Genomic DNA, 15,976 nt, shown 5'->3' on the forward strand with positions numbered 1-15,976 from the left:
TCAGTAAAATTTTGCATCTCCTTTTTTGCAGGACCCAACTAGGATTCTCAACACAAATAGCAGCAGCAGCAGTAGTAATAGTTTTTCAAAGACCCACAAATTAATAAAGGAGCACAAGGAAAAAACTTCTAAAGACTCAAAAGAACATAAAAGTGCCTTCAAAGAACCTTCCAGGGAACACAGCAAATCTTCCAAAGAATCCTCTAAGAAACCCAAAGAAAACAAACCACTAAAAGATGAAAAAATAGTTCCTAAGATGGCCTTCAAGGAACCCAAACCCATGTCCAAGGAGCCAAAATCGGAAAACACCCCCTTCCTTACCATAACAGGTGGGCAGCAGCAAGAAAAGAAGACTCCCACAAAAAGGCCGTCTTTTCTGGACTCTGATGAACCTTCTGCAAAAAAAAGAAAAAAAAGTGGCTCTGAATCATTATTTAGAAGTTTTACTAGTGCCCCACCACTGATTCTTACTTGTTCAACTGACAGAAAACAGGCAAAGGATAGATCTCAACTCAAGGTGGGGAGAGTAAAACTTGAAAATGATACACTGGAAAAGAAGACAGCTACTCTGCCACCATTTGATGATATTGTAGATACCAATGATTCTGACATGGAGGAAAACATGTCTTCCAAATCTGAAGTAAGTGGTGTTTGGGTTTGCTTCATGTGTGTTGAATACTGTCAGTCAGTGGGATAGTACACCATATTTATATTTTCCCTTTCCTTTCTCCTGTCTGCTGGCAGTTTGTTCAAACTGAAGGATGTTGACTACTGGCTGTTCAAACTTATGCATGTTCTAGTTGAATTGTATTGCCTATTCAAGTCTACTCAAATTGTAAAACACTCAACATTATGATGAATGAGCATGTGGGAGATGGCTATAAATAATATTGCTCTTTTGATTTTTGATCTTGTTCTTTTGAATTTCATGCTTCTTGTGAGAGAAAAGGAAATAGATTTAAATGCTTCTATTTCATAACCTAAGTCTTTCTCTTCAGGTGTTAGTGAATTCAGTAAATTCAGGAAAGGATTACCAGTAAACCAGAGTGTTATTTGTTATTTTTCTGCTAAAAAGGGCATTTCTGTGAATGATGCAATTTTTGTGGAGGAACAGGAGGAGTTCCTAAAATCCTCACTCTGATGTGGAGAATATCCAAAGTAACAGGCTTACCCAAGAAGAAAGATTGTTTTTATGGAACCTTGCATTCTTGAAAATCTTTGTCTACCACGCCTGCTCATCTGTTTCAAGCATAATTTGTTCTTGATGATCAGGATTTTAATCATTCTCCTAACAGACTTCAATCTTGAGAAGCATCTTTTATAGAGAGATAAGTAGAGAAGAAGAGGGGTGGAAAGAGAAGACTTGTTTGCCTTTATTTATGCTTATGGCTAGAGGTAGTGTGCATGGTAGCAAGGAAGTCCAACCATTCCTGTTCAATTCTCTCTTTTTTCTTTTTTCTGTTGTGTGCCCCTGTTACTGTCATCAGATTCTTAGCCCTGCATGCCCTCTCTGGAACAGACAATAAATACCCTGCTGTGGGGAGGTGTCAACATTAGATTTTCACTTCATAGAAACTTGCCACGAGGGAGAAAGTAATTTATTTCTGAAGTGACCTTTTAATGACTGGTCCCTTAGGGCACGCAAAGGCTATAAAATTTAGAAGGTATGGAATAAGACAGGCTCCACTTTACAGAGTGGCACTGGTGATGCTGTAGTTGGGGTGGCATTCTCGTTCTGGCTTAGAAGTTATGAATTTGTTTTTAAACCTGAAAACATTCACACTTGTCAGCCTTGGTGTGAATTAATTTTTAATGTCTTCAAAAGAAACTGAATCTTCTATTTTAATTTATGTCAGTACTCTTAAGACTCTTACCTACCTCTTACCTCTTACCTACCCTTAGTATAGGCAGCTAATTAGCATAGATTTGGTTTCAGATTTCCTGTTCATTCAAACAGGTGCCGTGTAGTGGCACGTGTGCTTTTACTGGCAGCAGCGGTTCCCCGTTTCTCTTCAAAGACAAGAGAATTGAGAAGAGCAACTGGAATTTTACAAATGCAGACACTACAGAGGTGTGTGCTGCATAGCAACTTGCAGATAACTGATACATGGAAGGTATGGATAGGTGCTGAAAACCAGTCCTTTTTAATTGTTGACATATGTTTCCCTCTTTTTTTTCTTGCAGCATCTCGCCATTTACCAATGGTATAATGGGTACATCCTTGTGTTTTTCATAGGATAACACAAATCCACTTGCACTGCTGTTCATCATCCATCTGCAGTTGACCTGCAGGACCTGAGGGGTGCCTTAATTCTGTACTAGAGCAAAAAAAGCAGATTCAGGGCTTTCTAGTTCTGCGAGCCAGTGTTACTGAGAGGGCAAACTAATGGAGTCCTCTGAAAGAGAAGCAGCTTCTGCTGGTCTGGGCTCTGATGTATTTTATCATTGATGTCATGGATTATGGAACAGATAGGTCTTCAGTGGGAGGGCCGGTGTGGTCCACATTTGTGTGGGTGTAAAGGACGTCTGCCACTTTGGGAGTGTGCTCATTAATAAATCAGGCTGAGTATGGCTCCAGTCAATGACTGGATATTATTTAGAAAGTCAATAATATTCTTATTTTTAGAAAAGATCACTAGAAAACCTGGAATAATTCCCTAAGATGCCTCTGGATTCACACCATAATTAGAGGTGTGGGAGAAAGTGCTGGGCAGCCTGGTTAATGAGTGTCTACAGATTTCAGATTTCACAAAGAGTCGTTCCTTGTACACTTCATTAGTTTTAACCATGGAGCCTTATGAATTGCAACTGAGCAGTATAATAGAGGTAATTCTATATATTGGAAAAAATAGTTTGATCTTTTTTATGTGTTGGTTCTAAGCATTTCAGGAAAAAGGGTAGATTTTACAACTAGATCCATGAAGGTTGTATCCTATAAATATAGTCATATAAAAAAAAAAAAGAGTAAAAAGTTGCGATGTTACATATAGAATAATGGAAGTGAAAACACTATAATGCTTTTGCTGTACAGGACCAGTCTGTTAATGCTTCATGATACTAACCAACATAATTGCCTGAAGCTGGGAAGACACTGGTTTGGTGGCATGTTCTGGCATAATAATTGTGCCAGTTAGTCAAATGTTATTTCTTAGTCTGGTACAGTTACAGTGGTGGGTATCATAGCATTGATGAACAAAGAATGTCTCGTTATTTAGGAGTATATTCAGTGATAAAGTATCCAGGATTTATTCCTAAAGTGGCTTTAAAAAAGCAAAACCACAAAACTCAAATTCAGATTAGATATAACAAATCAGATTACAAATCAGTACCTGAAAGAAAATTGTTAGGATACCACAAAAATATTAACTGGGAATCAAGTGCATTTTTCTAGTTTAAGTTACATTTATGACATAGTGCAGACCCAATACTGTATGAATTGTTGTAATAAAATTATGAATAGCTTTGCTAAGAATTTTGTGAGGACAATATTTTCTTCACTCCATGGAGTAAGAGATGTTCTCATTCTCAAACACACATGTCCCAAAATGGTGACTGACTGCTTTCTTGGTATTAGCTCATATGCATAACTATGCATATCAAACACGAGAAATTTGTAATAAATGGTGTAACGTAACAGAGCTCTCTGTAACTGCTCTGTAGCTAAGGTTGTATTATTTCCCCTAGAATTATTTCAGTTGTGCTTTTATATTTTACAGGGAGTTCAGTTTGTCAGTAGGTACACAAAACCAAGTGGGTTTTGTGTGCATTTCTTTAAAAAAAAAAAAAGCCGGGGGGAGAGTAGAGATCTTTATTTCAGAGGTTCTGGAGGAGTCTTCCCTCGGCAAATGTTCATTGCTTCTGAATTTTGCCCATTAACTTCTTTTTTTTATAATATGTGAGAAACAAGTTAAGTGGATCATTAGCAAACAGTGCGGGCATTATCTCTGGAAATTTGCCCAACAAACCACATAGTGGAAATTCAGATGAACTCATACTGCTTCTATCAAACATATTCACACGAAGCTAGAACTTCGTCCAAGAGTAATTTTTTTGCTATTGCTGGTCACATCGAAGACTGTTTTCAGAACGATGCATAATCTGTGATCCAGTTCTCAATTGCGAAGGCTGGGTTTGGGTTTTTTAATTAAGCATGACTTTCTGAGAAGACCTCATGGTAACAGAAGCTGACAAGCATCGTTAAACAGAGGTGGTGGTTCACTGGGTAGGTGGATTCTTTTTCATGTGGTAGAGCGTGTCTGCCAATGGTTAATCCACCCTCTGAGCTGTCCCTTAAAATTTAGGTTTAAGAACGCAGTCAGGTGAGCGTACTGTTGCCATGGGGGCATTTCAGAAAGCCAGAGGCTGTCCTCTGATGTCCTGCAGTCAATCCCTGTTATGAGCTCCAAATACCTTTGTAAAATTACCATGGGAAATAAAGAGAATCACATCCTTGCTTAGTGATAAACTTTCTGCCCTTGTTTACTAGCCTTTCTGTGCGTGACTTAAAGAGTAAGACCACGTATGGTCATTTCTCTGTGGTCTACTTGGCATACACTGTAGTGGGGTGCACTGCTGTATTTATTTTAGCTCTGTTTTTCTGCTGACTTTGAGCTGTGGGCAAGTGAAACGTGTGCATTTCTCTTCACACTGCTTTGTTGAGTATCACTTTTCAAATACGTCTGTGGTTTAAAGTGTGTTGGACTTCAGCATTAGTGATAGACTTGGCCTTAAAAACAGTGTGGATCTTTAGAGTCATATGAGCTAGCAAAGCTATTTGGGAGCGACATATAGGATATTCAGTCAGAAATTACACGTAAGGGCTGAGGAATTATTTTACTGGCTTTGGTATGAAGCATGTAAACTAGGATATGGAGTGAAAGCGCGTCAGATTTTTGGTTTTATTGAGCCATAGGAATATTAGCACAGTCTACTTGAAAACTCCGAAGATTTTGCTTTTAAACTCAATGACAAGATGTTTTAGTTAAAGAGATCTCCATCTGTTTGCTTCCTATATGGGACAGTGCCGCAACATGATAAAAAAAAAAAAAAAAAAAAAGACTTGACCGTCTTGATTTTGTTGCCTGTGTGACCACGAAATATGATGATGTTCTCATAACATTTGTGTGGGCTGCAAACTGGTGTGTGAGATGGGGCAATACAGAGATTTGGATCCGAGTGAGGTGTTTTCCATGGGCGGAGCTGCCCTTCTGACCTGTGGAGACATTGCAGAATGGATGCTCTGATATATCTGGTTTGATTATTGCCAGTTGTGCTGGGCTGGGTAAGGAGGAGAAAATGATGCGTAGCTCTAAGTGAAGCTGCTGCAGCAGATACCAAGGAGATCAGGCAGATGATATATAACATGTTTAGCTGTTAACAGATGTTCTCAGTGTATCTCCAGTTGCAGTGATCTCAATAAAAACTCTTACAATCTGCCGTGCTTGAAAACCGTTTGTTGGTGGATTTTTTAGAGAGTGCATATAGCTCTGTTGGATGAATTTCTGCTCCTGGTGTGATTATTTTGCATGTGAAGTGTAATCTTTTTTTTCTTTCCCACCTTTATATGTCCCTGCAATTGTAGCATTGCCATTAGTAATAGCAGCAGCTTTTTGGCATGTTGAAGCCTATGGAAATAAAAACTGAGCAGAAATGCATGCTAGCAAATTGTGACAGCTCAGGGGTGAGGAGTTTCAGTTATTAAAAGCAGAGTACTTTAGCGAGTCTTTTACTTCAGGAAAAAAATGCCAGTTCCTTCTTAGGAGGTCCATTACAGAACAATGAAAATATAGTAGTGATCACCAAGACTGTGGGTTTGTACTGAAGTAACTGGTTGCCTATCTTAAAAGCAATCTTTTTAAAAAGTTACAGCGTGAGTACCTTTTTAAAGTAATCCATAAAATGCCACTTTGGATCTGGCCCATCATCTATTAATTTGACTGTTACAAAAGCAGAAGAATATTTTGAAAACCCCCATGGTCTAGTAAAACCTCCAGGTCTTTGTTAGCTGAAAAATCATTTCTGCCAGGGCTGGGAGCCAAAGTAAGGTCTCTTTCAGATAATACTTAAAGTTAGAAATACCAGTAGTGAATTAGAGCTCCGTGTGGACTTTTCATGTGGTTACCCAGGTAATGCAAGAAAGCTAGGTTTTAATTTTTTTGTGAAACTGTGACCGTTAAGATCTTTAATAATGCAGAAGAGAATTGATACTGATTATGTCCTTCATTGCTGGCTGTGCACTGTGAGTTTGCAACCGATTGTATTCGTAGAATCTTTACTTTTTTGGCTCAGTATTTGAATGCATTGTTTCCGCATTTGGTTACTTTTAGTCCAGGTGTGGTTGCTGCTCTTAAAACCCTGCCAACCACTTTTGTGGGATTGTTTGCCCATAGTACTCCTGTGTCGAGGCGGTAATTCACTAGTTGCAAACTGGTGGGTGTTAGCAGGTCATGTAAATACTGTACAGTCCAAGTTGTTTCATTCCAGATCTGTGCTCAGAGAGAAGTAGTGGCCTGAGATTATCATACCTCAGAGAAATGGTAGTAGGCACAAGTATGGCCATCAGTATCTACAGTAGCACAGCACCATTCAGCTGCTATACTAAGCCTGTTTTTATTAGGTGTTACTATGAAGGGGAAAATGCTTTGGCTTCACACACAAAAGCTTAGGTGCTTGTTAAGCAGCTATCTGTATGTGGTTAGACGAACCATTGCTGGATGAGGAAGCAACAAGATTGACAGGTAGTGATTCCTTGGTGGCAGCAAGCTTGGATGTTAAACTGAGGTACTTTTGTTGCCACGGTGTGTTAGGAAATCACTGGCTTACAAAAATGTTAAGGATTTAGAAATAAAATGGTGGAGAGAAACTGTGTAGATATGGTTAAATGTCCAGGTTGCAAATGTAATCTTGTGAGAGTCAGGAAATTCTGCATTCTTGAGGCAAAGTAATGGGTATTGAGTTGTTTTTTTCAATTTTAGGCAATGTCATATTTTGACCGCAGAAATATAACATCATACATTATTAGTCTACTAGTTCAGGCTTCAGTATTTTACTTTATTCACAAGTGTTGGCTACGTCCATTTCTGCGGGGACTAATTGTGTAGATTAACTCAGTCATTTGCATAAATGCATTTTGGGATTGGGACCTTATTTTCTATATTTCATCCCTGGGAAATTTATTCACCAGCTAGCCTGCAGAAAGTAAGGATTTTAACTGGGTATGTGCAGTGCCAATATTTTCATTATATTAATTTTGTTTAGCAAAAAAATACTTTGCACCTGGTCTAGTAAATTCATGACAGTTTTGCGAGGTCAAGATGTTTACAGTCAAAATGTTAAAGATATTTTATTTTAAACATGATCAGGTGAGATCTTCTTGGTACAGATGTCATTGCTTTGAAGTTGCTTTATCTACTTACATACATTATGTTGGGATCCAGAGAAATGGCTCCGTGTAATTAAAATAAAATCCAACACCTGTTAGTTATCAGCCGAAATAGTTGAACTATGTCTACAATACTTAGATCTGACCAAGGCTTTTGTGCCCTTTTGGTTTTTATGTGGAACCATCAAGTTTACAGTTGTTTTCTTTGGCAAAAAATGGCGTGTTTTACTGATGTACTTTTGCTGCCAGACTCCCCAAGAAATTCATTAGATAATTTTCACAACAATTCCCATTCAGAAGCTTGTAATCTAGTGATGACTGATACGAATTTTCCAGGACGCACCATAAACGCACAATTTAATTTTTGCATTTCAAAGACAGACTAATCCCCTGAAGTTTAAATTTTATTAAGGCAGGATAAAGGCTGCCTGAACTCACTGCTACCATGAGTGTATCATGTACTGTGCCAGTGCAGAATTGATGGCAATTCATTGCCTGCTGATGTGGGACTGCCATTTGGCTGCCCATGCTGTGGAGCTCTGGGGTTGTGCTGGGTGTTGGCATTTGATGCTGCATCGCGAGGGAATGCTGGAGAGCCCATTTGGAATGGGCAAAGGGATGCTCCTGGTGAATATCACGTGCCTGCCCCAAACTGGAGGGTGATCGTGCTCGTGTATCACTGTTCTTCCTGTATTAACATGGGCATGTAACCTGGTAGACAGAGTACGTGAAAGCAGATGTAATCCAGCGGTGCTCTTCCATGCCATCTGCGGGGTTGCCTCTTCCCTCACGACAACAGTGTACGCTCCTTCACTGCAAAATCAAGGCATGCCAGGCAGCAGTTACTGTTTAGGGAAAGCCTCATGGCTGCAACTAATTCTAACAGTAATTTGGGTGTTCACTGAAGGTTGTCCTACACCAGCAACGGAAAAACTGTCATTCCCTTAAACTTTAAGAAATGTTGGTGTGGATTTGGTTTAACTCACTGTGTCATCATTCGGTAGTGCTGTCTTACTCAGCTTAGTCCATACCTTAGTACAGCTGATGTTTTTTGTTAGAAAAAGATGTTGCAAAATGAATTTTCTTCAGAGTTTTTCTTACAAACAAAAAGCTTGGAGTAAAACATTCTGCTATGTTGGTAGTATTTCATATAAAACCTAACATTTTCTATGAAAAGCCTCTAAGCAGGCTTGCATCTTCCCTTGCAAATAGAAATCCTCCTCTGCCCAGCTGAAATGTGTAGTTTGTGCTTCCTCTGGCTGTGCGTACCTTGGTGGGGTTTCTAATGCTTCTCTCCAAGCAGTGATATCTCATGCCATTTGTTCCTGTTTGGAGCTGAAAACAAGTCAGTGCATACAGCTTTGGACTTCTTTGTTGTAAGACTGTGTGGCTATGAATGGACCAAGACATTTGCTAATTAATGCTGAATTAATTCCATTGCAAATGATAGTCCTTGCCCTTATGTGTAGCATGGCAAGACAGCACTGCCTGATTTCTAGGACGTATGTCCTAGAATATGTAGGGTTTTTCAGATTATGCTGAGAGATCTTACCTGTCTTGTCATGGATACCTGAACCTCCGTGAAGGAATTGCTTACTGTGTACTAACTATGCTGCAAGTCACCTGGCAGAAGTGAAGGAAATTATGTTCTGTGTTGTAGGAATTAATGTTTCTGACAGCAAAGTTGGGAGATAAGGATAAATGGAGCTATTTGTACTTGTCTGAATCTGTTTAAATATCCACAAAACTTGTATCATCGCTTCAGAGTGATGTTAAGAGGAGAATATTTAAAGGTGACAGATAATATATACCTCATCACCAGGAGAGCTGTGTTTTGTAGCTGAGTTTAATGGGCAGAGAGTAGTAGGAAAGAGCAGTCGTGTCTGGGGATAACGAGTACCGGGCAGCAGTAACTGGATTGGGGGCCTCAACATTGATGACCCCAGTCAGAACACTATTGTGAAGTTTATGCCCTTTAATATCATTGGTGGTGAGCAGTTGTGATTAGGACAGAAGTAAATCAAATGACTTTGCTTGTTTTGTGTAAGGTCATTTTAGGTATTACCTAAACAGTGAGTCCATTCTGTGTGTTTTTAATGATTCAAATTATCAACTGCAATCATATTACGGTTTAAACCATGACAAGAAAAGAGTAAGTATAGGCTGTGGTAATTCTCATTTCTTTTATTGTGTGAATAATCTTTTCCCATTGCCCATGCTGCTTTAATGTGGTTTAGTTAATACAGTGTAACTTTATTCCATGGATGAAAAGGACATGGTTTCAAGACAATGCTTATTGTGTTGGATCTTCCATAAGAAGAGTGAAATATCACGAATGGGCAGTAATACTGAACAAAGAGCCATGGTCTGAATATTCTGGACAACAACAGTTCAGTTGCAAAGTTTCTCAGGTTCAATGCAGGAAAACACACATTCAAGGCAAAAGTAAAAAAGCCAGTCTTGGTGTTCTGAGTGACCTAAAATTGCTTTTGCAGAGGACCATTAGCAGTAGATAAAATTTTGTGAGTTAAATGTTACAATTTTAGCCAAAGAAATCAGTTTATAAATGGAATGGTTCAACTTGATTTATTTGTGCCACATGCAGCCTTTTTTGATCCTTTGAACACTGTAAAACTCAAGATTGTTCAGGGCTGTAGCATAGGAGATCTTAACTTAGCCAATATTTTAAATAATATTTAGCCAATATTTTTAATAACTTCTGTTACCTGTATCAATTACAATCCAAATATATTACACTACATTATAACAGTGTGAGTGGAATGTAGTTTAAATATAGACAAGTATTAGATATGCTTATTTTTGAAAGAGCTTTTCTTTGTCTTATATTAGTAACATATTACACCTTATGAAAGAGTTGCAAAACTCTTTCTACTAATATAAAGCTGTGATCACACTATCATAAACCTATTTTAAGTCTCCAAAGCAGGGACAAGGAGCTTTAAATGATTATTATTTTTTGTAGTAATCAGTAAAAGTACATATGCAGGCAAAGTTACAGCAAGCAGATGTGTTGGCTGTAAATGGTAAAATACCAGTAAGATGGCAGCAACCTGTTCTGTGTTGGTTTTTTTTCTCAGAGAATCAGCATTGTATAGTTCTGTGTGTATATACTATGCATGATCTTTTGTGAAAACTACTAGACAGATACATGATAATATTAGCATAGAGCAAGTGATTAGGAACAATACTGATAGATGCCTCAGAAATACCTGTAGAGAAAAGTGTGAAAGTGTGTACAGAGCATACTGTTGCCAACCATGACATCTAAAAATCATTGTTCAGTCTACAGTATCACAAGATTGGCTAAAAATTATGAAACTTTGAAAAATAGTTTGAGAGGCTTTGTTTTGTTTTAGGGACTCAATAATGTCTTAGGGTACAACATAGCTTTTTGTGTTTCTCTCTCTACAGCTTTTCGCTGAAACTGAAGTGTACAGAAATGAAAGCTGATATTTTCATGTAATCATTTAAATCCCTGGAGTCAAGTTCGTGAAAACAGTAAATATGATGAGGCTTGCCATAAAACTGACAAGGCCAACAAAGATGGCATAGAACTGCACTAGATCTGTCTATAGTCTATGGTGAAATTTTGGACATTTTTTTATTTTCTGGGATGTTGGTTCAGGAGCCAGCAGTCTGCAATAGCAAAGACAATGCATAGGGACTCTGCAGCAGCACTTCAGAAGAAAAACTGTCGTTTTTCATATATTTAGGTCTCTATTTACTTGGTGTGTATGACCTTGACAAGATTTCTGCATAGTAAAGGTTTAGTGTAGGGTCATGCTGGGAGCACTCTGCAGAGTTTGAGCTAAATAAGAAGAGAGAGGAACTACGGTAAATTTGCAGTCTGTGAGTACCTGCTGAGAAGACCAGATCTCTAATGGTGTGGAAATGTACCATAGTGCAGAATAACATCCATAAAAGAAGTCTTACATGTAGTGAGATTGTTCTCCAGCTGCTTCTTTGTTAATACAAGTGCATGCATTTCTAACATCAGGACTTCAGATCTGGGAGACTTTAGGTGAACAGCCTTCTTGCTGCATCAAAAGTGACAGCAAATTGTCTGTTCAGTTTCCCAAACAGTGAACTGGGACTGCATCAACATCTGCCCTTTTCAGTGCTGATATGTAAAATGGGGCACAGGAGAGAAAATAGGGTATAGCAGCTGTCAGGGCTGGCCATAACAGCTACCATCTGTCTTCTACCATTGCTATTAGTCCCATTAGAGCAGAAATCATACATTAGTTGAATGAAACTCTCACATTGGCTTTAATACCTAGGCTGAATTTACTAGTTTGTATCTAGTACTAAAAGTCAGTGGATGAGTTTGTCTTAGTTGATGAGGACTGGGTCAGAGACCAGTTAAGCAACCTGGACATCCATAAATCCATGGGTCCAGATGGGATGCACCCGCGGGTGCTGAAGGAGCTGTCTGAAGTCATTGCTGGACCACTCTCCACCATCTTTACCAAGTCTTGGGAAACGGGCGAGGTGCCTGAGGACTGGAGGAAAGCAAATGTCACTGCAGTCTTCAAAAAGGGCAAGAAGGAGGACCCGGGTAACTATAGACCGGTCAGCCTCACCTCCATCCCTGGGAAACTGATGGAACCAGCTTATCCTTGGTGCCCTCTCAAGGCATATCAAGGGTAAGAGGGTTATTAGGGGCAGTCAGCATGGCTTTTCCAAGGGGAAGTCATGCTTGACCAACCTCATAGCCTTTTATAAGGAAATAACGAGGTGGATGGATGATGGCAGAGCGGTAGATGTGGTCTACCTTGACTTCAGTAAAGCATTTGACACGGTCTCCCACAGCATCCTTATGGCTAAACTGAGGAAGTGTGGACTGGATGATCGGATAATTAGGTGGACTGCGAACTGGCTGAAGGAGAGAAGCCAGAGAGTCATAGTCAATGGGGCAGAGTCCAGTTGGAGGCCGGTAACCAGTGGAGTGCCTCAAGGGTCGGTACTGGGGCCCATATTATTCAATATATTCATCAATGATTTAGATGAGGGAATTGAGTGTACTATCAGCAAGTTTGCTGATGACACTAAGCTAGGAGGAGTGGCTGACACGCCAGAGGGCTGTGCTGCCGTCCAGAGAGACTTGGACAGTCTGGAGATTTGGGCAGGGAATAACTTAATGAAATACAACAAGGGAAAGTGTAGGGTCCTACATCTGGGCAGAAACAACCCCAGGTTCCAGTATAGGATGGGGAGCTACCTGTTAGAGAGCAGTGTAGAGGAAAGGGACCTGGGGGTCCTGGTGGACAGCAGGATGACCATGAGCCAGCACTGTGCCCTTGTGGCCAAGAAGGCCAATGGCATCCTGGGCTGTATTAGAAGGGGGGTGGTTAGCAGATCGAGAGAGGTCCTCCTTCCCCTCTACTCTGCCCTGGTGAGACCGCATCTGGAATATTGTGTCCAGTTCTGGGCCCCTCAGTTCAAGAGGGACAGAGAGCTGCTGGAGAGAGTCCAGCGTAGGGCAACTAAGATGATTAAGGGAGTGGAGCATCTCCCTTATGAGGAAAGACTGAGGGAGCTGGGTCTCTTTAGTTTGGAGAAGATGAGACTGAGGGGTGATCTTATTAGCGTTTATAAATATATAAAGGGGGAATGTCATGAGGATGGAGCCAGGCTCTTCTCAGTAGCGACCAATGATAGGACAAGGGGTAATGGATTCAAGCTGGAACACAAGAGGTTCCACTTAAATTTGAGAAGAAACTTCTTCTCAGTGAGGGTGACAGAGCACTGGAACAGGCTGCCCAGGGAGGTTGTGGAGTCTCCTTCTCTGGAGACATTCAAAACTCGCCTGGACGCCTTCCTGTGCAACCTCATCTAGGTGTTCCTGCTCCGACAGGGGGATTGGACTAGATGATCTTTTGAGGTCCCTTCCAATCCCTAGCATACTGTGATACTGTGAAAATCAAGGGTTAGAATTTCTTTCTAAAACACATTTCTCTCCTTTATTGGCTTATGAGAGCTTTGTGTATATAATGTGTGAAGGTTCTCAAAGAGGGAAAGTTTAAAAATTGTGAAGTCAAACTCCCACAGTATCTGATATTGCTTGTGAGCTTAATTTGGCCTTTCTACACTTACCAGAGTATAAACAGTCACCATTCTCTCATCACAGGGCTGTCATGCCACTGAGCTTACAAGATGAGCAATATTCTTCAAACAGGTGCTTTATATAGAGATCTTCATCTTCCATCAGTGGGCCCCATTTTTGTGGTTTGTTTTTTTTTTTTTTCACTTGTAGACCTGTTAATTTCCTCACTTTGTGCTGCTCATGCTTTATTAATTCTTCACAAATACTGATGTCTTTTCACATATTTTGGGGGAAATGTGGTCCAGATAACTTATTTTTAATGCCAATTTTGAAAAGACTAAGAATTTATATAACCCTATCTTTACCAGAATTACCTACAAATTCAGAACAGAATTTTCATCCTGTTTGGTTGGAGATGAAAATTTCCATCAGTTTGCACTCTGCCTCTTTCAGTTTGTTAAGGACCATGTTCATACTCCCATGACCATACACATCTTTAGTTTCTTTTACCTTTAGTTTACTTATTATCTTGTAGGATGAAATCCATGGAAACTGTAGTATTCAGCTGCTCTACATGAGAAACCATAATCTTCTCTTCTGTACTTCTTTGCTTTACTGTGTGTCTTCTGCTCTTACCAGTAAGATTCCTTCAGCAAAAATATTCCTACAGGCAGCAGCCTTCAATAGTGCTTCATCTTTTCACTGTATTGTGCAGTGTACTCCAAAAGAACTATTTTATCCATATGTGTTAGCTCAGTCTCCTTTGTATGATTCTTCTCTAAGTCTTACACTAGCTTAAGTATTTCTAAGCTTATATGTTAGTAGTGTCTCAAATTTATTTTTTATTTATAAATCTAACACAAAATATGTACATAAATATAGAAGAAAAAGGATTTTCTTTCAAAAGTAGATACACGTTTCAGTAGGAGGGTTTGTTTGCAAGAAACGCAAATCCTGCTTCAATCAGTGCAATTGTTCAGATGAAACAGTTGCTATTTTGCCTTAAGGTCTTTTCTGGATACTGATTGTTAGATAAAGGATGTGTTTCAGGTTCCCAGAATCGCAGACTGGTTCAGGTTGGAAGGGACCTCTGATGGGCATCTGGTCCAACTTTCCTGCTCAACCAGGAAAGACCACTTAGACCTGGTTGCCTAGCGCCATGTCTAAGCATTTTCTTGATATCTCTAAGTAGGGAGACTCCACAACCTCCCTGGGCAACCTGTGCCCATGCTTGACCCCCCTCACAATACAGAAGCGTCTCCTGATACTCAGAGGGAACCTGCTGTGTTTCCCTTTGTGCCCATTGCCTCTTGTCCTGACACTGGGCATCCCTGAAAAGAGCCTGGCTCTGTCCTCTTTACACCCTCCCTTCAGGTATTTATATACATTAATAAGATCCATGAGGACCCCCAGGTCCTTTTCTGCTGAGCTGCTTTCAAGCTGGGTGGTCCCCAGAATATGTTGGTGCATGGGGCTGTTCTTCCCCAGGGACGGGACTTTACACTTGTTAACTTCGTGAGGTTCCTGTTGGCCCATTTTGCCAGCCTGTCAAGGTTCCTCTGGGTGGCAGAATGACCCTGTGGCGTATCAGCCCCTCCTACAGTTCTGTCTGATCAGCAAAGTTGCTGAGGGCATGCTCTGGCCTGTCATCCAGATCATTAATGAAGATGATAAACAGGACTGGACCAAGTATTGACCCCTGGGGTACACTGCTCGTTACTGGCCTCCAACTAAACTTTGTACCACTGATGACCACCCTCTGGGCCTGACCATTCAGCCAGATTTAAATTCACATCACTGTCTGCTCATCCAACCATACATCAACAGCTTATCTGTGAGGATCTTATGGGAGACAGTATCAAAGACCTTAATGAGGTCCTGGTAGACAGTATCCCCTGCTCTCTGCTCATCTACCAAGATAGTCATTTCATCACAGAAATTTATCAAGTTGGTCAGTCATGATTTCTTCTTGGTGAAGCCATGCTCCTGATGATTTTCTCTTCCTTAAGTGCTTGGAAATGGTTTCCAGGATTAGCTGCTCTATCACCTTCCCAGGGATCAAGGTGAGGCTGAACAGCCTCTAGTACCGTGGATCCGCCTTAAAGACCGGAGTGACATTTGCTTTCCTCCATTGTTTGGCTACTTCTCCCAGTCTCCATGATCAATCAAAGATGATATATCGAGAGTGGCCTCACAATCTGCCAGCTCCCTCAATGCTCACAGATGCATCAGGGTCCGTGGACTTGCTCAGGTAGCAGTTACAGGGTCAACTTAATTAACTAATAACCTAATCTCCAACAGTGATATGGAATTTTTGTTTGAAATTACTGTAAATAGTTAAGGCAGCTAATTGTATCAGTACCTTAGGTCATATTTTCTGCCAAATGACTGTCTCTGCCTCCTCTCAAAAATCAATAATCTGGCATTTCCTGCTTAAATTTTACATTTCCTTAATCTTAAGTTACTCCTCTAAATATATTTTTTAGTTCCTTAAGTGTTGTAGTTATGAATAATTATTTCCATTTCTA

General features: G+C 40.1%; 1 protein-coding gene across 1 annotated transcript in view; it reads left to right on the forward strand.

The window, feature by feature from the left end:
- Positions 1-15,976, forward strand: part of MLLT3 (MLLT3 super elongation complex subunit) — a gene marked incomplete at both ends in the record, with an annotated part of 142,755 nt that overhangs the window by 104,946 nt on the left and 21,833 nt on the right. Inside the window, one exon of the mRNA XM_082497981.1 lies at positions 32-640. Within this exon, the coding sequence (XP_082354107.1) occupies positions 32-640 (609 nt within the window). The remainder of the gene's footprint in view (positions 1-31; positions 641-15,976) is intronic.

Source organism: Vanellus vanellus (assembly GCF_965231255.1).
Source record: "Vanellus vanellus genome assembly, chromosome: Z".
Taxonomy (NCBI): Eukaryota; Metazoa; Chordata; class Aves; order Charadriiformes; family Charadriidae; genus Vanellus; species Vanellus vanellus.